This window comes from Cercospora kikuchii (genome assembly GCF_019650295.1).
Source record: "Cercospora kikuchii DNA, contig_00001, whole genome shotgun sequence".
Lineage (NCBI taxonomy): Eukaryota > Fungi > Ascomycota > Dothideomycetes > Mycosphaerellales > Mycosphaerellaceae > Cercospora > Cercospora kikuchii.
In genome coordinates, this window is record NW_025408582.1 from 151,728 (window position 1) to 178,237 (window position 26,510).

Here is a 26,510-nt window from a genome sequence, read left to right on the forward strand (position 1 = left end):
GCAAGAGACGCGCCTACAAAAGGTAGACTCCAACTATTGGAGCTGTAGAGTATTTGGCTGAGCTCGATTTCCAACTCAGCACCAAGCCTCAGCCTTTTCCCATCATGGCAGAACTCCCAAAGAGCATCGGCTGGATCGGCCTGGGGCTAATGGGATACCCAATGGCACTCAATCTGGTTAAGAAGATGAACAAGGATACACAATTCTACGTGTTCGATGTGGTAAAGGAAAGCGTAGAGAAGTTCGTAGCAGAGGACGAAGCAAGAATCCACGCTTGTGGTGATTCGAAAGAAGTGGCAGATAAGTCCGTATGCACACTTCTGTTCCCAAGACCCTCTTGTCTATTCGTCGTCCACACATACTGATCATAATATGCACAATTGCAGGATCTGATCCTGTCCATGGTCCCCGAAGGCTCACACGTCAAATCCGTCTACCTCGATTCCTCTTCCGGAGTAATTGCATCTTCCTCCACCCCTGCACTCCTCATCGACTGCTCGACAATCGACACTGCATCCTCCAACCTTGTCCGCTTCACCCTCGCATCACAATTTCCCTCCACAACCTTCTACGACAGCCCGGTGTCCGGCGGTGTCAAAGGCGCCGAAGCCGGTACCTTGACCTTCATGCTCGGCTGCTCAAACACTTCTCCAGACCTCCCTCTCCTCAACAAACTCCTCTCCTTCATGGGCAAAGAATCTTCCATTTTCGCAGCCGGAGGCCCTTCACTAGGCCTAACAGCCAAGCTCTGCAACAACTACTGCTCAGGCCTCATAGCCATCGCCGTCAGCGAAGCGATGAACTTGGGCATCAAATCCGGCATGGACCCTCGAGTTCTGGCGAACATCTTTCATACTTCGACTGCACAGAGTAGTATTTGCGATGACTGGTGTCCTGTTCCGGGGATCTGTCCTGATGCTCCCGCATCGAAAGGCTACGAGGGTGGGTTTCGAGTAGAGCTGATGAAGAAGGATTTTGGGCTGGCGGTTGCGGCTGCGAAAGAGAAAGGCGTGAAGTTGGCGCTGGGAGAGACGGGATTGGGGGTCTATGAGGGGGCTTGTGGAGATGAGAAATGCAAGGGGAAGGATTCGCGAGTTGTGTATAGGTATCTGGGCGGAGAAGAGGAGTGGAATTCTGATGGGAGGTTTGAGGAGAAGGTGGAGATGAGGAGGGATGAGACGAGAAGTTTGTTGAAGAGGGCGAGAGAAATGGATGATGAGGGAAAGAAGGATGCGGGAAGGACGGATAAGGCGAGAAATATCATGTAGAGAGCAGTCGTGGTGGCGTTCTTGGGCTTTTGAGGTCGTCAAATGATGCACGAGCGCCAGTCTCGTGACGTTGGATGTCCACGCGGCACTATGGAGGAACGCCAGAGTGCCTTTTCCAATTATTGGCAGTACAAGAACGAAAGGCGTTCCCCCATTTCGGGGCCCCAGCAGCTTACACTCTGCAGCGACGGCGGACGATGACTATGGCATGATTGTTTCTTTCTTGTACCATGAGCACCGTCACCAAGGAACATCACTCCGACAATACAGTCTATCTCGATGTTAGACAGGAGAGTGCAAGTTGATTTTCAAACAAGCTGATACCAAGTCTATCTCTATCTATCTTCCCAAAAGTTCCAAATTACTCCATTACCATTAAACGCCACATTAGTCAGTGTGCTGCCAGAAAAGCAGTCCAAGAGAGTACAAAGCAGAACGAAAGGACAACCCAAGCTAGTCCTCCCCAGTGAGATCGATAATCTCCGCCCTTTCCTTGTTCCCAGTGAGATCGATCGTTCGCTGAACAGAACACCACCGCTTGAAAGCCGGCGCATCCCAATGCGTGTCCTCCACCCACTGCACTCCAGCACTACTCTCCCTCTTCCGCTTCCCATCAGGCAAGACGGGTGAAGAGCCTCGAACATCTTCTTCTCCCTCCCCTTCCATCCCCACTTCCACCACACTCCCCTCCTCCATCTCCCCCTCCAACGCCTCAGACCCCACTTCCGAACCAGAGCCATCAACATACCACTCCCTCTCCTCATCCCACTGCGCGGTGTGAGAAATCCACAACAGCGGCTCAGTCGTAACATCGACATCCCCCTGTGTGTCCTCAACCCACATCGGCGACGCGGGAACATCCACCACAACCTCAACTCTATGAGGCCGCAACCTCCTCACCTCCGGCATCTCCATACTTGGCACCTTGGAGACGACTCTCGCATGCTGAGGCACCATATGCGAAGCACCAAACTGCTCGCGAAGGACCTTCCATTGAGCGTAGTCAAAGTCCGGAGCTTGGTAAGGTCTCTGCTCCGAGATGCGGTGCGCAGGGGCGACTTGTGGAGCCTGGTTGGCTTGGTGGGTGGTGTGGTGGTGGAAATTGGCCATGTTGAGATTGTTATCTTGTGTTTACTTCTTGTGAAGTGCTTTGGAATTTTTGGATCTGTCGTGAGTCGTGACGCCTTCGAAGTACTTCTTTCTTTTGAGGGCGGTCAGAGGGATGGGGGCGTGTAATACATATACTTACAGAGCACACATTTGCAGCGATGTCCTTAAATTTGGCGTCTGGTAGGAACAGTGGTAGGCACCAACTTTGTTCAGATTCTTCATACTCACTCAGCTATACCGTCCTCTCCTACCACGAGCAGCGCGAGGCCGCGCTCCATTATTTCCACGCTGAACCACGGGACTGCTCCCTGCCATCATCGAGCTGTCCAATACTGAACTCGACAAATTCAGCGACCCAGGACTTCTCGGTAAAGAATCCGCCGCAGACACCTGTGCTCTCATCCTCTCCTGCAAACCCAACATCGGAGGCTCCACAATCGATCGCTCTGCAGTCGCCGGCGTCCTCGACGTCCTCGCCGAAGAAGGTGCTGGCCTCCCCACAAACGAAGACCTCAACTCTGAATCAGAATCACTCTCTTCCAACTCAGTATCCGTATGTTGATAGCTCCCCGCCTCAGGAACAGAATCATCCAAATCGCGCTCCATCTCCATTCCCAAATCCTCCTCATCCTGCGCAGCGCCCGTCAACTCCGCCTCTTCCAGATTCGTATACTGCTGCTCATCGTATTCGTTCTGTGCCATCTGACTTCCCTCCATCATACTGTCCTCATTGAACGTGACATCCGCTGTCGAAGCCTCAGCATCAGCCTCTGGAATATCATCATCCAGATCTCGCTCCTCTTCTACCTCCCCAGCTTCTTCCGCCGCTTCATGCTCTCTTGCCTCAGCATCGAGCTCCGCTTGCTGCTGCTGAGCCTGCATATCCATCATCCCACGTTCCTGTCGTTCCAGTTCATCTTGCTCGAGTCGTTCGGCCAGTTCCTCGTTCATAGCTTGTAAAGTCTTCGCGACGCCCGGCGGACGAATCCATTGGGAGCCGAACATGCGGACGGCATGTTTTCGCGTTTCGATAGCTTTCTCGTCGGCTGCGAGGATGGCGAGTGGACTCCGCGCATGGTGCAGTTTGCGTTCTTCATCGCGTCGTTGGCGTTCGCGGTGTGTTTGTTGTGGGTGATGGCCGGCTTGCGGAGGCGGTGATTCGGCGCGAGGGCGGTATGTAGCGCGTAAAAAGGATGAGTGGTCCTCTTGCGGAGGGATAAGTGGTAGTGAGAGCATTTTTGTTGCGGTGTCGCTGTGACGGAAAGGAAAAGCGAAGTGCTTGTTGACTTCGTGCTTGTGAAGGAAAATGGGCAAGTCGCGTGTGCTCGCGCTTACCTTCTCATGAGACGGTAACAGCAGTCGACAGTTGCGATCAAGCTCACAGTCGTGGTCTCATACAAAGCTCAATGTCCGGCGACGTTACAGAGTCAATTGTTGGTTGGAGTGTCGATCTGCAAGCATCGCGCGACAGAGCGAAGATGGCTGATCACGAAGATGCAAGTCCAACGCGGCATCGTCATCAGTGGAGGGATTATTCACTTTCACTTGCATCCATTAGGACTTCACTTCAGCACCAGAATCGCACTCCCAATCATCGATTAGCACTACAGCACGCACGCCTCACGTGCCTACATTCGCTCGGGATCCGCACGCATAGGTTTCAGCATTAGAAGAACAAGTACGATCACTCATCACTGCAAATGCCATTTTTTCAAGGTCTACAATCTATAAACATCATCTAGCCTCCTCGCCCATTCAGAAGTCTGCAAAACGGAGAGTCAACCACAAATGAAAAGTCAGAATGCATTCCCATTTTCTTCATGCCATTTCCATCGACAACGACATCTTTCATCATCCATCATAGCTATGCGAGTAATCATTACCAAGCATTCGCCGTCCACCATCGCCGCTCTTGCTCCATCCTTGTAAGACAACGCCGAAGAGAGCCACATCTATGCATGTATCGAATCATTCATTGTTTCGTTCGCCATAAAGAAGAAGGGGCGCCTGGTATCGCGTCGGTCCCATCATCGCATGATTTATGCCTCCTCGACATCTGCGGGCTTCTCGCCATCGGCGGCATCAGCGTCCTTCATCTCCTCATCAGGCTTTGCATCTGCAGCCTTCTTGGCCTCCTCCTCTGCCTTCTTCTTCTCGGCTTCGGCGGCACGCTTGGCCTCCTCCTCAGCTCTTCGCTTGGCAGCAGCCTCCTCCTCAATCTTCCTCCGTGCCTCTTCCTCTTCTTGGCGCTTCTCGTTGAAGCGGGAGATGACCACTGCGGCGGTAGCGCGGAGCTCCTCGTACTTGGCAATGTACTGGGCTTTGGTAGCATCCTCGCCATCCTCGTACAGCCAGTCCTGCGATCATGTTAGCAATTGCGCGTAGTTCCAATTGGCAATCTGTCTTACCTCAAGCTCATCGCACTTGGCGCGGATCTTGTCCTTCTCCTCATCGCTGGCGAAATCTGAGTAGCCGTTGCTGGTGTATGGCTCGTCAATCTTGCCGCGCATTGAGTAAATCTGTGATTCGAGCTCATTCTTGCGGTCTTCGGTTTCGGCAACAAGCTTGTCCTCAGCAATCATCTGGCCTTCCTTCTCGAGGAAGAGGTCCTTTTGCTGCTGGTCGAGGGATGCTGTGCCGGCAGAGAGCGGTAGGTCACCCTTGCGCACTTGCTTCTTGACTTTGCGGGTCTTGACAGGTGGGGTGGCCTCGCCATTCGCTTTGTCGGTCTCCATTGCCTGTCGATTCGTCAGCAATGGTTCGGTTTTCTGGCGTTTCGCCGCGCGCTCGTCTGCATGAAGTCGCAATTTCTCGAGATCGGCAGTAGTGGCCATCATCGCCGCTTCCTCCTCTTCTGTAGAAACAAATGCAGAACGCAAAACTCGAACTTTACTCACATCGCCATCCTTGGCCTCTGGGATAGGCTCCTCAATCTCTTGCTCCTCCACATAGTAGCCCTGCTCCACGTTCAAGACACCGTGCAAGTTGAGGCGTGCCTTGAGCTTGCAAATCATAAAGTCATCCTTGCCGTCTGCCTTGACACCCTTCACGCTGAAGCGGCCAATCCATGGGTTTGGCTTGCCGGGAAGTGCATCTGGCTTGGCGTACTTGGCCTCGAGGTCGAATGGTTGTTTCCGGTAGAAAGTGAGGATCTTCGTCGATGGCAAAGCGTTGCCCTTGTTGAAGACGGTGAGGTTGGTGTCCTCGTCTGGGATATCTGGTGACTTCTCCCATGTAAACTCGATTGGGTATTGCACGATGTCCTGAACGCTGAAGTCACGGACGCGGAATACTGGGGAGAGGATGGCACAGCTGAAGGCACATCCTCGTGCAATGGCCTCGTCTGCGTTCATGGTGAAGTTCAGATTCTTGCCGAAGAAGTTCTGGATGATCGATTTGAGGGCAGGCACACGCGTGCAACCACCGACCAGCTCGATGTAGTCGATGTCGTCCTTGGTGAGCTTGGCATCGGCCAAAGCCTGCTCCAAAGGAATATGAGCGCGATCGAGAAGTGGCTGGACGAGCGTTTCAAGCTCCTCGCGCTTGAGCATGCCACGAACGTCAACATCGTTCATCAGCGACTCGATGTTGATTGGTGCCATGGCGTTTGCGGAAAGAACCTTCTTCAGCTTCTCAACTGCTGCAGCCACACGGACGCGTGCCTTGGGATTCTCGTAGATATCGATCTTGTTCTTTTCCTTGAACTCATTGCGGAAGTGCTCAATGAGAGCCTTGTCGAAGTTACGACCTCCAAAGTGCCTGTCGTAGGCAGTCGAGACGACCTTGAGCTCTCCTTTCCTGAACTCGCAGATGGAGCAGGTGTAATTGCTGTGGCCAATATCGACGATCGCAACGCGGCGTGGCTTCTCCTCTGGGCCTGGCAGATCAAGCTTGGTGATACCGTATCCAAGAGCAGTCGCAGTGGTCTCGTTGATCAGGCGAAGAACCTTGAGGCCTGCAACCTCTGCGGCGTCCAAGATGCCTCTGCGCTGAGCATCGGTGTACCAAGCTGGCACAGCAATGACCATATCGTTGACCGGTAATCTCAGCTCCTTCGATGCGGTCTCTCGTGCCTTGGTCAAGAACATGGCGATCAATTGTGTAGCTGTGAATTTTTGCTTCTGACCGAGATATGTCACCTCGGCGCCAACCTGGCCGTCCACATCGACGAGTGGTGCCGACACAAATTCCTGCTCAATCTGCACATCGGGGTCGTTGATCGTGCGTCCGGCGAGTCGCGTGAGGGAGCCGACGGTGTTTTTGAGGTTCGAGATTTCCTGCGTCTTTGCGGCCTCGCCGAGGAATCTGGATTTTGAGCCGAAGCTCACGAGGGTGCTGGAAGATTGTCAGTCTCTGTGCTATGCGATTCGATGAGGCTGTGTACATACGGTGTCGCCCGGTTGGAGACCTCATTGGTGATGACATCGACGCCCTTGTTCCGCGCAACAGCCTACAGAACAGTCAGTACGAGCGGGATGCCGGGGAGGTGCATCGGTGAGACTCACAATTACGCTGTTTTGCGTACCAAAGTCCAATCTGGCGCATGTCAGCGCTGTCAGTGTGACGAGTGAAAGATGCAGCAGTACTCACCCAACGACAGACATGTCGTATGCGGTGTGGTCTGTGGTAGCTCTCGGGGTGCGAGTGCGTGGTGGGGTTGAAGTGGTGAAAAGCGGAAAGTGATGTTTGGTGTTGAAAAAAGTTAGGCGTTCACAAGTGGTGTCTAGCTGCGCTGTACCTGCACAAGAAACCCAACGCGGATTATGACAACACGACAAATTTGCGAAGAAGGCGCGTGCAGGTGATGATGTCTTTTGGGTGGGCTGTCTGGTCTCTGCAAAAGTGGGTAGGCTGCTAGCGGCGAGGACGACAACTCACGTCTCTGCCTCCGAGAACTTTCCAGCATCCGCCAGAAACATCGCATCCACATCCCACATTTCCTCGCGCACACCGTGCACAAAGCGGCCCGAGCCCTTCCGTCAGTCACGTGTCACCAGACGCGAAAACACTTCAGCCTCCGGCATCCATGTCAGTACTGACACACAACACCCTCTCGGCTCGCTTGGCAAGCTCCACGAGAGTGCATCAGAAGACACATTGAAATCCTGAGATGACAGATACCGGTATGCAGACAGTAATGCCAAGCGGAGAACAAGGTTCATGACGAGGGCTCCGGAGGTGAACATTCTGGATGGCCAAGACGATACACTCAGGACGTCTTCACGGCGGAGCCGGCATTGAAGGGCGAACTCGAAGAGGCCCTCACCGGGTTGCATATACGAAGCAGAGTGAGTAGAAGTCTTGCTTAACTCAAACACTTGCCATTCTCCCAGAACGCGGGCTCAATGCAGAAACCACGAATGTCAAGGCATAGGATAGCTTCTCGTCATGTTGTTCGAGGACGGGGGACTCACATTGATGCCAATCGCTCCTTTCGTACCTGTTTAAAGCAGATATGGTCTCGCGCGGTTCTGCTGCTGCATGATCGTCAGTTGAACCAGAGCTTGGCAGCAGGCCCAAGTGTCACTCTGAGACCGCATGCTGAGATACCGCAAGTCGAGCTTTGAGAATGTCGCAAAAGCTAAGATGTGATATCAAACACAATCCGCGTTGCTGTGCAACTCATTCTGCGTGTCTTGCAGATGCATGGAGCTCCGCAGCGTATCACTGGCACTCTTTTTATCTCCCCACATGACGGAATCTATTATATCTTTTGTCTATGATCTGGATGATTCCAGTACCCCATCAGAACCGCTAGCAGCCCGAAGGCAGGGCCTTTTGTCACGGAATAACGGAACACCTGAACAGCACGAAGGCAGGACCTTCAGCGGGAACGCGAAAACAGTCAAAACAACTACTACAAGCTTGCAAATCTTTCTCGACGCACTGTGGTCTTAACATTCAAAAGCTCTGTGGATGCAGTATTTCTTCCACATTCTTCCCATAACGAAGGCCGCTTTGGCATCATGTGGCCCTTCAACCTCAAATTCTACCTGGCGTTCGCAAACCTGTTACTTTCAAATGAGAACAGCTCCAAAGCACACACTATCTGTCGAAGCAGGTGCAATGGCTTGACAGCAACCTGTGACATAGCTGCTGGCTATCCCTTCGTCTTACCTCATGGTCTTGGCGTCTTTCCGGCTCTTCAGGCTTGCATTGTCGCTCAAGACGAGTGCCAGTCTGCTTGCAACAAGATGTTTCCAACATAAGATCAAGAGAAACTTGGACGCAGCGCGAAACGAAGCGATCGATTAGGCCGTACTTCAGGCGACACGAACAGTTACTCCACGCCAATCCAAAAAAAAAACATAAATTTCGTACAAAACCCGATGCTTCCCTCTGATAGTCTTGTGGTTCTGCTTTGCCACATACTCTAAAGTGAGGCACAACGCGAGGACGATGCTCACCTTTTCACCTAGCTTGCCGCTCACTCTGAGAACCCCTCCTCACTGTTGCAACCTGTTTGCTCATGCATGTCTTGCAGCGTTTGCGAGCGTTCGCACACCTTCACCGGCTCTTGCAGAGGCCAGCGGGCTGATGACACCCCTCACATCCCTCTTCAGCTATGTCACAACACCCACAAACCATCGAAGTCTTTGGCGACCATCCCCGCACAAGTCGAAGCACTCCCAATCAATCCTCACTCGAAGGTAACAGAAGAGTAAGCGTGAAGCTTTTGAAAAAAAAACCCTCTGGACCTGAGACTGATATTCGCTGCGCAGAAGCCCATTTCACCGCCAGTCAGGCAACCAGACATCCTCCACCCACACCATGCGCATCTCCAACCTCAAGATCTGCCTCGTGGCTGCTTCCACTCTCACTGGTACAGCTCACGCTGGCCCAGCGGCCTACGGAATTTGTCAAGCAGGCTGTACTGCAGTCGTCGTAGCATGTTACTCCGCTGCAGGCGCTGTCTTCGGAGTGGCTGCTCCTCCCGCTGCTGTCCTCGCCGTTCTGGCTTGCAATTCCGCTTTCGGTACTTGTCAGGCTGCTTGCTGGGCCGCATTGATGGCTCCGACGCCCTGATGTGAGCATGCAAGGACCACGCGGGATCGAGGATATTCACGAGACGTCCTATCTATTTTCTCGTCGCATCGATGAGAATTAAGGCTGTGTCAATGTGGCGCATCGCACGGAGTCAGGCTATCGCTTGGCTTGTGGCCATGCCAGCCTGCTTGTAATGCCACTCACGACAACAGAAGGCTTTCGGGAACGTCTTCAATGCTCACGATGTTCGGGATGCAATTGAGAACAGATTCTCTAGCCTCTCGAGAGTAGTACTTGACATTCGAATCATCACACAGTGAGTCTTTCCTGAAGGCTTCATACGTTGAATCTGCTTCCGACTCCTCCTTTCGCCTCCCTTTGTAACCCGCCTCTTCCTAGCGCGCTCAGAAAGCGATCGCGTTACGATTGCAACCCTGCCTCTTCGCTATCTTCAGCCATGTTTCCCATCGATCAGCTCCTCTTTCGCTGAAAGTTACGAGCATGAAATCCCCAAAAAGCACCTGTTCCCATCCCTCGTACACGAGGAGCTCAACTCTGTCCCATAGCTGTCAGCACGCTTTTCGTAGACGAGAAAAAAAATTTGTCTCGGATCACTAGCTCGTTTGGCAGAAAAAAAAACTCCTTACCGCAGGACATCCGCTTCCCATAGTTCCTCCAGAAACTTCCACATTGCACGATTGGTCTGCTACGGCGCATGTCTGTAACTCGATTAGTCACGATGTCCCAAGGTATTGGACCTTTCCTTTTGAGTAGACTAACGTACCCCTGCTTGACCTTGTTGCGCATACCCGCTCTCCGCCAGGAGAAGCGCTAGAAAGAAGACGAACACTGATGCAGAAGTGCGTACGGTTGAAGGTTAAGAGTGCAAAGAGGAGAAAGTCGGCTGGCACTGATTTTATGACCTCGTGCACGACTAATCAATGACTTCCCTTAGTTTCCGTATTTCCATGGTCTTGGGATGAATCAAATCAAGATACTCGGAGGCTGAGGGTTCTGAGAAGCGGCACTGTCGGTATCTCGATCGCAGTACTTGTGGACGGCATCCAAGATCACGCAAAATGGGCCTCGCTCTTGGAGCATCAGAACGACAAATCGTCTCGCATCGTTGCTATCTTTCACCTCTTATTAGAGCCTTGCTCTTTCTCGTACTCTCGGAGAATGTCTGCTGTACCATCATGTTCTTCTATCTCTGCTGCCTCTAGAGGTGTCAACCACTGATCGCGTTCATCCTTGCACCGTGCGGTTATGTCCGCTTTCCCTGTCCATAGGAGGACCTGTACCACTTCTTCATGGTCGTGGGATGCCGCGATCCATAGAGCTGTCTTGCCATCGATAGCGGTGGCATTGACGTCAACATTGCCGGTCTCAAGCAGCAGCCTCACTATCTCCGGACTGTCGCTCCACGTTGCCGCCATCAACGGCGTCCAGCCGTCGGGGTCTCCAGCATTGACCAACTTTTTGGTCAACTCAGCATTGCCGTTCACGTGTTTCAAGAGCAGTTGAACGATGCCTATGTTGGCGTAGTATGCTGCATTCGCAAGCGCTGTTTGACCGTGCTTATCTTTGGCTTCAACATCGGCATTCTCTTCTAGAAGCTGCTGAAACAAGTCCTCGTGACCGTCACGCGCTACAAACACAAGTGGTGTCTGACCATGCTGATCCTTGACCTCGATATCAACCTTTCCGGCCTCTAGGAGCAGCTGGGCTATGCTCTTATGGCCCATGTATGCTGCATACCAGAAGGGTGTCCTGCCGCTGTTGTCTCTGGACTCCACATCGACCTTCCTGGTCTCTAGGAGCAGCTTGACTATGCTCTCATGGCCCATGTATACTGCAGCCCAGAAGGGCGTCCTACCGGTGTTATCTCTGGACTCAATATCGACCTTCCCGGTCTCTAGAAGCAGCTGAACTATGTTTCCATGTCCTTCCTCTGCTGCAATAGCAAATGGTGTTCGGCCGCGAAAGTCCTTAGCCTCGATATCGATATTCTTGTTTTTGATAAGCAACAGTACCGAGTCGTAGTTGCCTTCGAGTGCTGCAGCCCCTAGTGACGATGTTCCGTATTTGTCCTTTGCGTTGACGTCCACTCGACGCGAACTCAGTAACAATTTTAGTATTGACACGTGCCCTTTAGAAGCAGCATACCATAGCGGGGTTCGACCTTCCGGGTCCCTCACGTCGATCCCATCAGCACGCTTTCGTATGCGATTCACAATCCGGCTGTCCTTTGACATTCTCGGAATCATTTGCTCAATAACATTGGTAAGCCCGTGGTAGGCTGCGAAGTGTTGCATAGTAAGTGCTCCTTTAGAGACAGTGAAGGGGAGATCAAAAGACATGCTCGGGCCCAGCATGTACGTTCTATAAGCAAGCTTCATTTCGGGCCACTGTGTAATCTTGAGGATGTGTTCAACAAAGTGACCTTCGATCTCTGCGCAGGACGCATGGACCCAGCAAGAGGCCGTCGCGTATTCTGCGAAGCGAAATGTCTTTATCGGGACTTCACGCCATACTTGCACGATATTGGGGCAGGCCAGGTAACGTAAACAGACAATGGACAAGACCGATTCTGATTTCGTACGGATGCTGGCACCCGGAAACATGGACTGCGGATTCTGGAGGCACATGATGCCACGAGTTATCATATAGTCCTGGACGGACTCGTGGTCGAACTGGACAGTCGCAATGCCGTCGCTATCAGCAATTCCGACTAGACCAGAAGACAGACGCTTCAACTTTTCGCGCATCTGTTCATCGTTGTCGCACCAGTGCGCTGACGAGTGACAGTCTTCAGAGGAATGCAGTTCTGAGTTGGCGTCAATAGCGACGGCATGACGGATCTCTATGAGTGACAGAGGCCTTTTCGCGAAGGTGATCCATCGGAATAAACGAGATGCGGCTTTCCTGTCCTCGTCTTTCAGCTGGCTAAATATTTCCTGGTAAAGGTCGTCAAGATCCACGGGAGTCTTTCTTACATGGGCCAAGATATCCGTGGTATCTGCTTCGTGCATCGATAAGACTCGATTCGCGACAACGACTGCCCACTGAAATACGCCCGAGGCTCTGTCGGCAATCTCAGTTTCAATCTCCAAAGACGGGACTATCCATGGCCTTAGCCTTAGTCTCAGGAACTGTTCAACATCTTGTGCATTCTCTTCAACCACATTGATGCAGTAATGCCAGCCGCGAACAACATTCGGCCATGGACGGCATGAGACACAAATCTCCAAGCGTCGTCCAGCTCTTGTCTGGAGCAGCCCAAGGTCTTCCATAAGGGCTCTGGCGGCCTTCTCGCCGCTCTCGTCAAGTGCATCGATATACAGCCGGATTTTGCGGACTTTTACCGTGCGCTGCACGCAGTCGAAGAAAATTGTCTGAAGGTCTGGCGTTGTCCACTCCCATTTCTTGCCTTTGCCCGGTTCGCCCTCGGTCCGACATCTTTCCTCAAAGCGCGTTTCTTTTATGAAGCGCGCCAGGAGTTCCCGGTTACGATGTAATATCTGGTGCAAGAGCGAACGAAAAAGGCCAAGAGGTGTCTTTTGCAGCTCGTGGCCTCGGCGGTGGAAGAAGAATGAGAGAACAAGAGTTTCGCCTTGGCCGGTGTTGTCCGGGTCTGGGAGGGTTGCCTTTCGAAGGTATTCCATCAGGGTCGATTTACCAGTGCCTGGCCTACCCTTGATCCATAAAAACCCTCCTTTTCTGTTCCATTCCAAGTACGTCGCATGCTGAGATATCCATTCGCATGTTTGATCAGCCTTCGGGTCGATGTCACCTCGAGTCTCCATATCTGGGAAAGCCAATGATTGGAGACATAGATTGTTCGTGTCCGTCAGTGGTGCAACTGGAAGAGCTGTCAGTATGGGCGACAGATCGCGAGAGCTGATACGCATTGAGAATTTTGACATGATGCTAATGCTTTTGAACCCCAGACTTGACGTTGCTACTTGATCGCAGTGTACAAGGACCACGCGCTATGACTGACCGAAATGCTGATGAAAGGTGCTGTGGTCTCCCCCTCTCTGATTGTACATGTTGCCAGACCCTTGATGGATGTTCTGGTCACCAGAACCGTTGTGCGTGTTGTAGTACCCAGAGCTGTTGTCTTCAGCCAGACTCTGAACTGTTTCGGACAGGGCTTGCAGCCGATCGCCAATGTCGTAGATCTTCATCTGTTCGAGTAGCTTCAGATTTCCTAGGATCGTGTCCAGAAGCCTGAGGAGTTTGTTTTCTCTGCCGAGAATGACGGTCTTTGTGCCCCTGACAACTCGCTTGCCATAGTTCTCACCAGCTCCTGGAAAAGCCTTCCAGAGTATCATTCGCAGCTCTTCCAAGGAAGTGTTGCACTGTTTCAACATAGGCTTGACGCTCTCCCTCTCTCCATCGGGGACATTGCCGTGATTCTCGCGTGCCAGTTCGAGAACATCTTCAATAGCAGGCAGTCTCTCGAAAAGCTCTCTAAGCCTGTCAGGGAGGCCTTGGGCGTCTCGTGCCGCTTCTCCTATGTCAATGATGGTCCTCGTGATGCCGATGCAGGCATCGATAAGTTGAACAGTAGTAACGACTTCGGCACCCGACATGTTGGATGATTCGTGCAGATGTCGAGACCGAAAAGGACGATCCAGCAGATGGACGAAGCTGTGTGCATATCTGCTTCCTCGCTTGGCTCTGCTGACAGCTTCGCCCTGTTCCACAGCGGCATGACCGAAAGTGATGCGGCGAATCGGCGATGCCGTGGCTGCATGGCGTCGTGGCTGAGACGACGCAAGGACACATGCATATTGGATCCCATATTCCGACCCACGGTAGACGAAGAAAGATGTATTGACAACTCCGACAGGAGGCAGGACTTCGCCTTCGTCAGCAATACGTGATAGACCTCCGATGTATGGCAGCCGGGCGTGTTCCAACGAGCATGTTGCCGCCACGACGCGAAATTTCGTTGATGTAGAGGCCTAGAATCTCCTTGAGGTACCTTTGAGACGTACATCAGGCGTGTATGTGCATGCAAAGTGGCAAGGACAGAGGGCATAAGGATGCATGACCACGCGGAGCGAAACGACCGCTCGCTGTTTCTCGCGTTTCCATGGCGCAACAACCGCAGGCCTCAGAATTTGTACTGATTGAAAGCGTCTGGAATATGATATTAATGGATTGCAGATGATGAGTTGTAGAACGCCAGTGGTAGTGAACAAAAAGAACTGGAGTGCTGCTCGAAAGTCGCGGGACAGCTCCATTGCCTACGTCTTGGCAATCTTGGAGAGAAAAGGTGCAGCTGTCCCACAGCAATTCATGCTGTACGACGAATGTACATCGATCTGCAGATGGGCCTCTTTACCATGCTATCGATTCCTGAGAGATCACATACCATCGACCAAAATTTGGTCTGGTCTGCGTTCTCCAAGAGAATGCCGCTCGTCACAAAGCTCATCCCCTTGTCTCAACAGCGATACAACTTCTGGAAAACATCAATGAAACCTACTGGCTCTGACAACTCGCAGTGAAAGCTTTGAGACTATTTTACATATTCCCAGAAGCCCTTATGTGGCTCGCAGCCCATGAACAAAGCCTAAATTCGTGGCAGACCATCGAAGTGAAGTGAACCGCAGACCCTGCACTTTCGCTGCAATCCTAGCCACCTCTGACAATTCGAATATGCAAATCAATAAAAACGGTAGCCTCGCGCGACAGCTCACTTCCAGCTGCATGTCATAATTACATCCAATCTGACAGGCTCGGCCAACACACGCACGACGACAACCACAGCCACAATCACAATCAATAACAAAGCTGTCTCTGAACTTGGTTGCAGCATCACAAGAATGATTAAACAATCTTGTGAGCATCAGCTAGCCGTTCTCCTTCACCACTGAAGACTGACAAGGCTCTTCCGGCATCCACCCCATCGAGAAGCACAGCCCGCTCGTGGACCGAAATGATCCTCGACATCGTCCCTATCATCACCTGCATCGCTCTGGTCGTTCACATCACTTTCCCTATCATCATCAACTTCGCTCGCTCTCACTCGGACAGCTTCTTCTTCTATACCGAGGCCAAGACCTCCAGCCACGACCAGTCCTTGACCAACACCAACTCTTTCTCCAACAACAACTTCTTCTCCAACACCAACTTCTTCTCCAACAACCAATTCTCCAACAACGATAACTTCTTCATTAACCGCAAACCCTTCATCACCAACGAGAATACATTTACCTCCAACGGCAAGACCTTCACACGCAGCAGCACTAATCCCAAGAATTCCCACATCAAAGGCGAAGGTTGTGAGCAGATCTGCTCTCCTGATCGCATGGGGATGAAAATGGGTCGCATGGGAAATAAGATGGGCCGTATGGAAAAGAAGATGGGCCGCACCGGACGAAAAACTCACTGCTTCCTGCGAGACGGAGGAGAGAAGGGCAAGTTTGAGGAGCATGTGGGGAAAATCTGGAGAGAAGCTAAATGAGGCGTTCGCGGGTTTGGTGAGAGACCTGACAAGAATTGTTCGTGTGCTCCGATGGTGTGTGTGTGTGTGTGTGTGTGTGTGTGTGTGTGTGTGTGTGTGTGTGTGTGTGTGTGTGTGTGTCATTTCCAGAAAGAAGGACCAGGCAGGAGTGCCTCGAACCTCTAAAAAAAAAAAAAACTTCTTTTCATCACGCTCTTCACGCCGATATGCCATGAAGTGCCCGATCTCTCAGACCGCACGACGATGAGAGAGCATTAAGGGTAATGGCCACAGGCGACAAGTTTGATGCCGCATCAGGATATCAGTTCGCGACATGGTAACCCATTACCTCTCACGCAACCTATACACCTGGTTTCAAAGCTCGCGTACAAAATAGCAAATGACCAAGGCATGAAATCATAACCTTGCGTTCTCCGTCCCATCCGCATCTGAAGTGAAGCACAATAAGCCTTGCCTTCCAAACATTATCTTGCCTCATTGGCCGCTCAGCCGGTCAAAAGTGTGTTTGCTGCAAGCCACGCAAAATAAATCTTCGTCCCTTCACTTTAGATCTCACCATCTCTCGGCAGCCCACAATATTTCCAACGCAACAAGCTGTTGCGAATAGCCTTTTTAACTTCCAGGGCAATGTCTTCGCTTCAGGAGAGCTCGTGGTTGATGGCTATCATCTTGCAATCAGCTCAATGTCTTTTGTAAGATGTGACGTCAACTTCCGAGCTGGAGCGAAGTGAAGTGAAGTGAAGCACAAACCTACACTGCCAATGCAGCCTTCGCCGCCTTCCGCATTGTACTCGTACTCGTCTTTACCCATCTGCTCACATTCTGATCCACACAACGCAGAGCTCTCAGCCTCTTTGCGTTCCATCACTTGTTCCAGCTTCAACAACAACCTCAGCGAACACACGAACAACACAACAACCACCGACAAACTTTCTTGACACTGAAACTGGGACAAAGTCGAGAATATTCGATACTGCTGTAAGCATCAAAGAGCTCATGTCCGAAAGCGCTCAATTGATCACATAATCGCAGCGAACAGCCACTTCATCACCTACCATGCGCTGCTTCATCTCCAAAAACCTACTTCATGGCCCTCGCCACCATCTTCACCGCATCGCACGCCGATCCAACAACCCTCAATTTCTGTCTCGAGGATTGCGAAGCCGACTTCAAGATTGGCCATCTCGAGTCAAGCGCTCCCTTGCACAGCCCAGCGGTAGCAATCGCTTTAAACTCCAGCGACAAACATTTGTCCACCCTTCTCGACTGCATCCACGAATGCATCGAAGACGAGCTCGACGAGAAATTTGAGATCTTGTTTGAACAGATTCCCGAGTTTTTCCGAGCTGTTGAATACGGAATGGACAAGAAGCGTCCCCTTTGTTCCGACGTCAGAATCTCTTTTTTTTTTCAGGACGCCCCACAATTCGCCGAGAATCTTCAGCGCGGTGCGGGATGAGCTTGACGAGGTTGCATTCGATGATGACTTCATTCGTAAGAACTATTCTCTGAGCAGTATCGAGATCAAGGACGCCTGCTTCCAGCGCACGCGTGGCCCGCTTCTTCAATGAGCGTGCCTGCCAAGTTCCTCTGGCGGGAGCGAGCGGCACGAACAGAGCAAGAGTGTAGCACATGGGGAGGAGGGATCCCGCACTTGGGTCGGCTTATTATCGAGAAGGGCGCGGTCACGTCAAGCTGCGCATGGATCTCACTGGGGCAGAAGGCATGAAGCAGCAGCATTTCCTGTTGCAAACTGCACGCGAGAACAGAAATCTCGCACATCTGATCCTCGAGGGGAGCGGTGGACGTTGGACTGCTGGAAGCAGGTAGTCAGCACTGAATCGCAATTCTCTCTGCCAAACCAACTCTCTTGCTCGGTTTTCCCGCACGCCTCCAACATCGTCGCTGTTGCCAAAGTCTGCGAAAGACGCGCGACACCGAGCCGGAGAAGTATCCACTGATGTTCCGCAACTCCCAAAGTGAAGTTTTCTCGAGGCAAAGACCGCCTCTTCAATGCCTTGATGCCTGCTACGTGCCGACAGCTCTTATATGCCCAGTGTTACATTCCCTGGGACGACTCCCATCGATCGCATCCGATCTGCGCCGGGTCGCGTTTGACAGCTAAGCCCACAGCTCTTCATGATGCCTGCCATTTCGCGTTCATGTCCGCAAGCGGTGCAAGCAGCATCGTCTCTTCATCAAAGTGAGAAGTCTGGCGACAGACCGAATATGTGCCGCTGTCATCGGATCTAAAAGTCCTCTTTTCTGGTAGCAAGTGACGAATATGGAGATATGTAACTGCTGAAAGTTAAGCATCTGCTTCATCGTCACAGGGATGCTGATCGCCGAACGTTCATCCTTGCGACATCATTGGCAAAGGCCGAGGCACAAGACGGGACGAGCACATCATCGAATGGCTGCTGGCAAGGGTCGCGGCAGATGCCTTCCAGATGTCGGCGTTCGCAACATTTCTCCCATGAACAGTTTTTCCACGTCGCACTCATTTGGAAAGAGCAATAGACATGACCCGGTGACCGGGTAGAACAGAACGTACCTGCATTAGTGTCCTTCGTTGCGCAATGCGATCTGCGCGACACAGTGGGGATGTCGTTTGCCAGCCTCATCCGCCATGGCAGGTTTGTGTGTGAGTGTGCTTAGTGGCCCCGCCGAGCTGGTAAGACGTTACACCCGTTGATTTGTCTCGGTGTCACCGAAGTGGATGGCTCATCGCAGGTAGATCAACTACACCTACTCCAGGCGGAAGTGACGGGCAGCCTTGGCCATGCGTATGCTGTCATGCGTTTTGACAGTTGTTTCAATGTCATGTTTCCCGCGATATGTGGCGATTGGAGAATGATGCGTATGTCTGAAGCAAGGCATGTGTCGTGTACGGCCTGATCCAGGTGATGCATCTGCATTTGATCATCTCAGAGCTGCCAATATATGTCAATGCTTGTAGCGGTCAGTGAGACGTGTAAATGAGGAAGTCAGATTGAGAAATGTGACAAGCCAGCAGTCGGTGGTGAGGAAATGACGGCAGGACAAATCTCAGCAAGTGATGCCATCGCCGAGGATCTCCAGGGCCAACCCACATCGGCCTTGCGCATAGGACGCATAAGCGTTGTTTGGGTTACTTCTGCAAAGCGCCATACCCGCGAACAGGAAGATCTCTGGCGCTTGTCTAATCTTTGGATGCGTCAAAGATGGGCTTTCCTCTTCGCGCCACGATTGCAGGTGATGGCTGCGTCTGTCAATGCGCCATCCAGGAGCTGGGCGTTTGGGACGCCGAACTCCAATTTGCACCCCGAGGCTTTGCATGGCGCCTGAGTATGACAGGCCGGCGGTTGAGGGCGTGGCTCGCGAAGATTAGGCAAAGTCTCGGTGTGGCTGCAGTTCGAGATGCCCGTTTTGAACCGGGTAGCAGGAACGCAGCCGGGCACCGGGCAATCGCAACATGTCCAGCAGCGTGCGCGCGTATGTAGTTCCCACGCAGTGGAAGTGACTGCACTGCATACGCGTGAGGCAGGACGGTGGGGCTCTCGCATTCCTTGGCCACGAGCAGCAGGAAAATGTGCGTCACACATCGCGCCCGGTGGTGGATGGTCGGCGTGTCCTAGCGCGTCGGCACCTCCTGGAGACATCGCTGGCCATGACCTGGGTGGAGGTGTGGTGAGGAGGATTGTGATGGATCAGATATCAGATCGTGGGCGCGGACGGCATGCGTAGGCGATGGCACGACATGGTGGAGGTGGAGCGAAGTCGAGACACGGCGAGGTTAAGCGCACGCTAGGCCTAGCAGACTTTCGATTAGCCGCGAGGTCGCATTGGCTTCGCAACAGCTGACACGCTGCGCAGCCAGTCGGCACTTTGTCCGTGGGAGTGATGCACGACGCAGGCGTGCGCTGCCGACGTCTCTTCATCACACACTGCGCAAACACTCCCCGCCGGCGACTCAACCTGCCTGTGCAGCAGCGCGCGCGTCGGCTCTGCATCGACAGGCCCTATTTGGCGGCGTCGGTGGCGCCTGCAACGGCTCCTGCAAGGAGCTCCTTGCGGCAGCCCGCCCATGCTCAACCTCTTCTTCAAACGTCCTGCCGCGGCGCTGGCCTCGTGGACCGCAGTGGAGATGGGCGCGCAGCACGGCGGACAAGTCGACGCGAGGGCATCACCGCCGCCTGGTCCGCGGCGTTGGGCGGGATTTACGCAGAGTCAGGCGGCGGCATCGCCATGGCCACAGCTCTGGTGGTCGAGCAGGCTCCCGAGATCCGCTGAGTCGCTTCATCTGGGAGCTAAACCTTAACTCTGATCATGGCGGCCTCGCACTCCAGAGCCCGGGAGCTGGGAGCGCCAGCCGATTCGCAAAGTCTTGGATCGACGCTGACTACGCCCTTCTCGAAGAGCTCTGCTCTGGCACTTCACGCGCGCCCGCCCACCACCGCTCAAAGCAGTCTGGCCCTCTGCCCTACCCGCAGGGATCTTGCACAAAAGCACTGCAACCCACAGCCGCGGCGACGGGGAGGGATTGAGCCACGTCCGCCCTTAGTCTCTTGACCTTTTTCGATCTGCTTGCTGCTTTTGGCCCGCAATGACCACGGTCTTGCAGCGGGCCAGCATAAGGGCCAGCACGTCGCACGAGTGCAGCCCTCCATGGTATCACCAGATCTTGCCTCTTTACCAATCCATCCCTCACTGTCTGTATTCGACATCGCTGGTGTGCGCCAGAGCTGTCACTGGCTTCGCCTGGCGTTTGACCACTGGGTAGCATAAAGGACACCCAGCGATCGAGCGCAGAGACATCAGAAGCAACCTCGTCGAGTCGTTGCATCGGTTCTTCTCGACATCTGCTATATAGACCCGGCGGTCGCCTCTGCGTTTTAAGTTCTCCATTATCCAACACTCCGGATCAGCTCAGGAACAGGAGGCCTCACTACTCTTCCATACCAGCCATTGGCCGAAGCTACCTGCATACAACCACCTCAACGAGACGCATCTATCGATCTGCCTGACTCAGCATACCGGATACCAGGTTCAGCAAAGTCAATTCACCTCAGCATCAGGAGTCGGTGTGCCAGCATTCAGTGTTTCAAAAGACCTCCACACAAGCTTCAAAAGTAGGTGTTGACTTCCCACTGAAGAAGAAAACTATCAACTGACCCGATTCCAGATGGCCAAGCCCGGAAAGTGCGAACACACATTTAAGATGATCAAGTCAGACACCACATTGATACTCTGGAACTGCAACATGTGCCACTCTGGCCCTCACTGGTTCATCTTTGAGTGCGCAAAGTGCAAGCTGAAGACTTGCCGGCCTTGCACCACAAAGGCTTCATGATGCGTTTGAATAGAATCATCAGGTGAGCAGGCTCCGCACGAATCTTCAGCACAAGCGCTGACCCGTCTCAAGAACTACATCACACCAATCACACCAGTCATATTCGACTTTCATTTTACGAGGAATATTGTTGCAGCGTTATGTCGTTACCCTAGCGTGGAGTCTCGGATGGAAGTCATGGGTCGGGTCAGGTCAGGATGGCTGAGGGTCGGGCGTAAAGGTAACAGAACCAGAATGGGACTGGCAAAGGGCGGGACAGAGTTGAATCTTTTTTCGCAACGCGAGCGAGGGAAAGCAAGAACGAAAGATGAAATGTCCGCGAGGACCGACAACAGAACATCTCATGCAAGAGATCGTAATCTAATGATTTGTCTGTATCACAATGTCTACTGTTTTAGTGGAGCACGTCAGAGCAGCGATATCAAACAGGAAATACGTACTTGCGAGCAGAAGGCAGAATGATTACACGCATGTCGACACGCTAGTATCATCAATCTGGTTGTTCTCTTCCCGGGTACCAGGATCAAGCTGACGCATCACATGGTGACAGTACGCGCTAAAGATGGCTGTGCGTGTCGTCAGCACTTTCCAGCATCAGGTTATGCTCACCAAATAGGCTGCCTAGCCGGTGCGTACAAGCAATCATCCCAACGAGACATGCCAACGCCGGGAGTCAAGGTAAATGGGCCGGCAGCCTGACGACATGCTCGGAGCTGGGATTGAGTGCATGATCGAGACATGGTGCAAGCACATGGACAAGGACGATATCACCAGAATGAGATCGAAAAATCGTCAGAACAGTGGTCGAAGCAGAAGGGTGCCAATTGAGTTGAACACAGCTACATCAAACTACTTCTGACAAAGGAAAATATTTGCTCGTGTCATTTGTCGTCACTTCATCTCCTTCGTGTCTTCATCATTCACTTCATCATCACCGTGCTTCCTGCTCAGTCTGGAGTCACATCATGGTCTCTACTGTGGGCAGCTCTGTTCAACATGATCAGTACGCCCTCGAATCTCGCAAGCTGTTGAACCTCACCGCTCCGCAAGAAGAGCAAGACTTGCTCCCGCCAGTCACGGCAGCGCTGCACTTTGGGCCTGCAAGACAAATCCCGTCAGCTTTGAGCGATTGTGAGCTGGTGAACGTGCAAGCCTTACAAGTAGGATGCATTGTGGAGGTTGCTGGTGAGATGTGGAGTCTTGGCGGACTGTGATGGATATCTTGCTTCTGGTTTTGTTGTGATTGTGGTAAGCGGAAGTTCGAAGAAGAGTATTCGTCGGTCAGCGAGAGGTCGTGAGCGTGTGCGGGGTGTCAGCTGGTCTGGACTGGCCCAGGCTAGCGTGGGGTGAAGGCGAGGGTGGGATGCGGTTGTTCTTTCCATCATCAACATCCTTCCCCTTCTACACACCCAGACTGGCAAAGCAACACAGCTACATTGCTACCGGATTGCAGTCCGAATCCCCAGAATGAATACCACAAACCAAAAATGACCCCTCAAGAATGCCATACCGCCAAGTCCTCGCCCACAACTCCGAACGCGGAAACCACGGCGTCTTTTCCCGCCGACCCTTTCTCACAAAATCGCGACTCCTCCAACCTCATTCGCTCCAGCAACTTCCCATCCAACCACACTTCCCAAGCCCCCAGCGGCAGCCCAAATGCTACTAAGATGAGACTCGAATCACTGTCAACCAGTCATCTGCTCAAGCAAACGCGTGACCACTCCCTAAACGAAGTCATTTGATCCTTGCGCGGACTTCACTTCTATGCTTGCCTTCCTGATCCGGTGCTCGAAGCGTTCATCACGGAAAGGCACGCGCTTGAAACGAGGGAAGCGTCTGCAGTAATGGCTCGCTTCGTGCTGCAAGAGTGCGGGTCACACTGCGTGGCGACTGCAAGGTGCGCTATTATGGCAGGTGAGACTTATTTGGAAAGGTGACTTGACGGGGAAGTCGGGCACATGAGTAGGCATGGGGATCTGCTTCAGAATATCAAGTGCTCGCTGTCCCCGCTCTCAAGGCATGCAGTGTAGAGTCTCTGCCCGCTTCGGGCTTTGCATTCCATCGCGCTCGGCGGCAGACAACACGTTTTGTGTTGCCAACAACAGTTGTCAAAGATGTTGCTCAGCAGCGGGTTTCTTCCCGCTCTTCTCTTCTCCGCAGTCACTTCCGCTTCTCCAGTCGCCAAGCGCGCAGCTCCGAGCTTCGTGTTTCCAGGCGATGCGCCTTTCTCAGTACCGATTCAGACGCTTGCGAACGCGTTAACTTGCCCGAATGGAAACCCGACGAAAGACTCTCCGCCTGTACTGCTCGTACACGGCACAGCGAGCACGGGAGAAGAGACTTGGGGTAGAGGATATGTCCCAGCTCTGAAAGCCAAGAAGTATACGGCATGCTATGTCACTTTGCGTGAGCATGCACATGGAACCTTTCTGAGGAACGCAACTAACGCAATCCAGCCAACCGCAGCATGGGCGATATGCAAATCAGCGCAGAATACGTTGCATACAACCTCCACTATCTATCATCTCTGTCTGGAGGCCTCAAGCCAGCTGTAATTGCTCACAGTCAAGGCAGTCCCAACACACAATGGGCACTGGCATACTGGCCTAGCACACGAAACGTCGCCCGAGCTTTCATTGCACTTTCTCCCGACTTCTCCGGTATCGAACTCCTCAACAACGATTCCTTATTCGATCACATCTGCGAGAGCGGATTATGTCAAGCTTCTCTATGGCAACAAGGTAAAGGCAGCAACTACTACAAAGCCCTCCACGCAAAGGACTTCCGAGCTCTGGTCCCAACCTCGGCGATCTGGTCGCAGTTCGATTCTGTCGTGGCGCCTTTTAAGAAGAATGCTCAACTTCCTGGTGCCACTGTGGTATCGGTGCAGGACCGCTGCCCACTGAGGCCAGTACTGCACTTCACGATGACGATTGATGCTGCAGCTTTTGCGCTCGCGTTCGATGCCCTTAACAATGGCGGCAAAGTCAAGGTGTCGAGAGCGAGCTGGACCACATGTTTTCAGACGACTGCTAAGGGCATGAATGATAACATTGGGAGTACATTGCAGGACTATACTAACAGTCTGGTTGATGGAATTTTGTAAGTCGTCCGCCCCAAGCAGCAGCTTTCAGATACTAACATTCAGAATAGGCTTGCAACGCCTCAGCTCAGAGCCGAGCCGGCATTGCTTCCATATGCGCAAGCCGCATTGTCATAGTCGACAAACTTCACAGAGAGTTGCAAAAACAACGCATCTTCAACCTACCATCACTCGCCGTTTTTCGTACAAAGTCTCACAATCTTCACCACTGCCCAATGCCTGTACTGCACCAAATACTGCTGACTAGACACGTGACCCCAGCGCGAGACCCGACCAATCAGTGAGGGATTCGCGCCACTCGAAACATTCCACCTTCGCAACTTCATTGTCGGGACTCATGCAATCATCGCGCCGCGCCAAGGGATGCCTCCGAGAGTGTTCGTGCGCCCTCTCGCCCAACATCTCACCCGTACTCACCACTCAGTGACGCTTTCCTCAACTCGCTGGATCGGTAACTTTTTTGGACAATCCAGCTCATTACCTTCTAGAGCATTTCCCCCCCAATGGCTTCAAGCTACTAGCCAGCGACGAGAAATTGGAAGAGGAGAATTGGGAGTGGTACAGCGCAGAAACTTATTATTCAGTCCGTATAGGCGAGGTGTTTCAGTTACGGTATCAAATTATTGGAAAGCTGGGATATGGAGCTCACTCTACAGTATGGCTGAGTCGAGATCTTCAGTAGGCATCGTTCGTCTTGATGCAGTCAAATGAACAACCGCTGATCAGAAGCCGTAGTGCACACCGATACGTTACCCTCAAAGCCTGCGAGCGGGGAAGTGCGTCTGCCGAATGTGAGCTCGCTGCGTATCAGCATCTGAGCTCTCTCACAACTGAAAATGTGGGCGCATTGGTTATTCGACAGTTACTTGACAGCTTCACAATCAAAGCGAACAGTAATGAGTACCAATGCATGATTCACGAACCACTAGGAATGAGTGTCAAGACTCTGCAGCAATTGATGCCGAATCAATTGCTGTCGGAGGATGCTCTGAAGGCTGTGCTCAAGTATCTCCTGTTGGCACTGGATTGCTTGCACAGTGAAGCTAGGATGATTCATACAGGTAAGGCAACAAGATTCCGCCCGATTTACGAGTTAGTATATTTTTTAATGAGTGGCAATAGACTTACAAGCATCAAACATCCATTTCCGCGTCGAAGATTCCAGTATCTTCGACTCCTTCGCAAAAGCAGAAATGAAAGATCTCATTTCCCGCAAAATCGACGGCGATCGAATCATTTACGAATCCAGAGGCCTCCGAATACCGAAAAAGACCGGCCCTCCAGTCCTCTGCGATTTTGGCGAAGCTCGCTTTGGTCAGAGATCCTACACTTACGACATACAGCCATACGTCTACTGAGCCCCTGAAGTCATCCTCGACATCCCATGGTCGTATGAAGTCGATATCTGGAATGTAGGAGGGATGGTATGTACTCCATGCTATGTCTATGCTATCGATCTAGATCACTTGCTAATTCATCCACAGGTCTGGTCTCTCTTCGAAGGCAAACACCTCTTCAGCGCTCGCGGCCCAAACGGCGATCAATTGAACGAGTATCATCTCGCAGAAATGGTTGCGATTCTTGGTCTGCCGCCTCTAGAGTTCCTGCAACGTAGCCAAACGTCACAGAAATACTTTAGCGAAGATGGAAGTTGGAAGGCTACGACTGCTGTTCCGGAAAACTATTCGTTAGAGACGCTAGAAACACGTTTGAGTGGCGATAACAAGACGAGTTTCTTGGCTTTTATGCGGAAATTGTTGCAGTGGTGTCCTGAAAGGAGATGTACCGCTAAGCAGCTTCTTGACGACTCCTGGTTAAACTCGTTAATGACGAGGTTTGCTGTTGTCGCAAAGAACAACCAAACGAGGTAGAGCATGGCCCCGTAAGATGCGGTTTTTTGGCAAAAACATTAAAACCAAAGGAAAAAGGGTTTTGAAATCAGCATCCGTAGAGAGAAACGACGACCGACCACAACCCATTCGTTATAGAAAGAAGAGATTCTCGGTCTTTCCACACACACACGCCAAAACTAAATTATAGTAGCCGGCAAATAGCCGTTCTCAAGGAACCCAAGCTATTGTCTACAATGGCTCAAAGCCCAAATGCCGATTAGTAATGTCAGAAACGACGGTCTAGCTTGGCGCAAACACCCTGCTATTGTTCAGTAAACAATAGCAAAGTCTTTGCCTCGTTAGTACTCGTCTCATAGGAGCGCGTCACATTGTC

At 52.3% G+C, this 26,510-nt stretch overlaps 8 protein-coding genes across 9 annotated transcripts; 4 read left to right on the plus strand and 4 right to left on the minus strand.

Annotated features, from left to right (window-relative positions):
• Nucleotides 1–104: 104 nt before the first annotated feature.
• Nucleotides 105–1,268, plus strand: CKM354_000003500 (uncharacterized protein; the record flags this gene model as incomplete). Its single annotated transcript, XM_044795116.1, has 2 exons — nt 105–308; nt 387–1,268. The coding sequence occupies 2 exons, from the start codon at nt 105–107 to the stop codon at nt 1,266–1,268; spliced, it is 1,086 nt and encodes a 361-aa protein (XP_044651051.1).
• Nucleotides 1,269–1,721: 453 nt separating this feature from the next.
• On the minus strand, nt 1,722–2,378 carry CKM354_000003600 (uncharacterized protein; the record flags this gene model as incomplete). The annotated part of the gene is made up of 1 exon (XM_044795117.1): nt 1,722–2,378. The coding sequence occupies one exon, from the start codon at nt 2,376–2,378 to the stop codon at nt 1,722–1,724; it is 657 nt and encodes a 218-aa protein (XP_044651052.1).
• Nucleotides 2,379–2,606: 228 nt separating this feature from the next.
• On the minus strand, nt 2,607–3,614 carry CKM354_000003700 (uncharacterized protein; the record flags this gene model as incomplete). The annotated part of the gene is made up of 1 exon (XM_044795118.1): nt 2,607–3,614. The coding sequence occupies one exon, from the start codon at nt 3,612–3,614 to the stop codon at nt 2,607–2,609; it is 1,008 nt and encodes a 335-aa protein (XP_044651053.1).
• Nucleotides 3,615–4,417: 803 nt separating this feature from the next.
• CKM354_000003800 (uncharacterized protein) lies at nt 4,418–6,982 on the minus strand (the record flags this gene model as incomplete). Its single annotated transcript, XM_044795119.1, has 6 exons — nt 4,418–4,735; nt 4,787–5,116; nt 5,276–6,713; nt 6,767–6,828; nt 6,884–6,914; nt 6,969–6,982. 6 exons carry the CDS (start codon nt 6,980–6,982, stop codon nt 4,418–4,420), a joined length of 2,193 nt encoding a protein of 730 aa, XP_044651054.1.
• Nucleotides 6,983–10,501: 3,519 nt separating this feature from the next.
• CKM354_000003900 (uncharacterized protein) lies at nt 10,502–13,963 on the minus strand (the record flags this gene model as incomplete). Its single annotated transcript, XM_044795120.1, has 2 exons — nt 10,502–13,227; nt 13,369–13,963. 2 exons carry the CDS (start codon nt 13,961–13,963, stop codon nt 10,502–10,504), a joined length of 3,321 nt encoding a protein of 1,106 aa, XP_044651055.1.
• A 1,355-nt stretch (nt 13,964–15,318) lies between these two features.
• Nucleotides 15,319–15,846, plus strand: CKM354_000004000 (uncharacterized protein; the record flags this gene model as incomplete). The annotated part of the gene is made up of 1 exon (XM_044795121.1): nt 15,319–15,846. One exon carries the CDS (start codon nt 15,319–15,321, stop codon nt 15,844–15,846), a length of 528 nt encoding a protein of 175 aa, XP_044651056.1.
• A 7,449-nt stretch (nt 15,847–23,295) lies between these two features.
• On the plus strand, nt 23,296–24,401 carry CKM354_000004100 (uncharacterized protein; the record flags this gene model as incomplete). Its single annotated transcript, XM_044795122.1, has 3 exons — nt 23,296–23,587; nt 23,638–24,283; nt 24,335–24,401. 3 exons carry the CDS (start codon nt 23,296–23,298, stop codon nt 24,399–24,401), a joined length of 1,005 nt encoding a protein of 334 aa, XP_044651057.1.
• Nucleotides 24,402–24,647: 246 nt separating this feature from the next.
• CKM354_000004200 (uncharacterized protein) lies at nt 24,648–26,155 on the plus strand (the record flags this gene model as incomplete). 2 transcript variants are annotated; one of them, XM_044795123.1, is made up of 6 exons in its annotated part: nt 24,648–24,693; nt 24,773–24,962; nt 25,014–25,345; nt 25,407–25,598; nt 25,644–25,708; nt 25,769–26,155. In XM_044795123.1, the coding sequence occupies 6 exons, from the start codon at nt 24,648–24,650 to the stop codon at nt 26,153–26,155; spliced, it is 1,212 nt and encodes a 403-aa protein (XP_044651058.1). The 2 variants fall into 2 exon arrangements, with proteins under 2 accessions (XP_044651058.1, XP_044651059.1); XM_044795124.1 differs by having other exon boundaries at nt 25,653–25,708.
• Nucleotides 26,156–26,510: the final 355 nt, after the last annotated feature.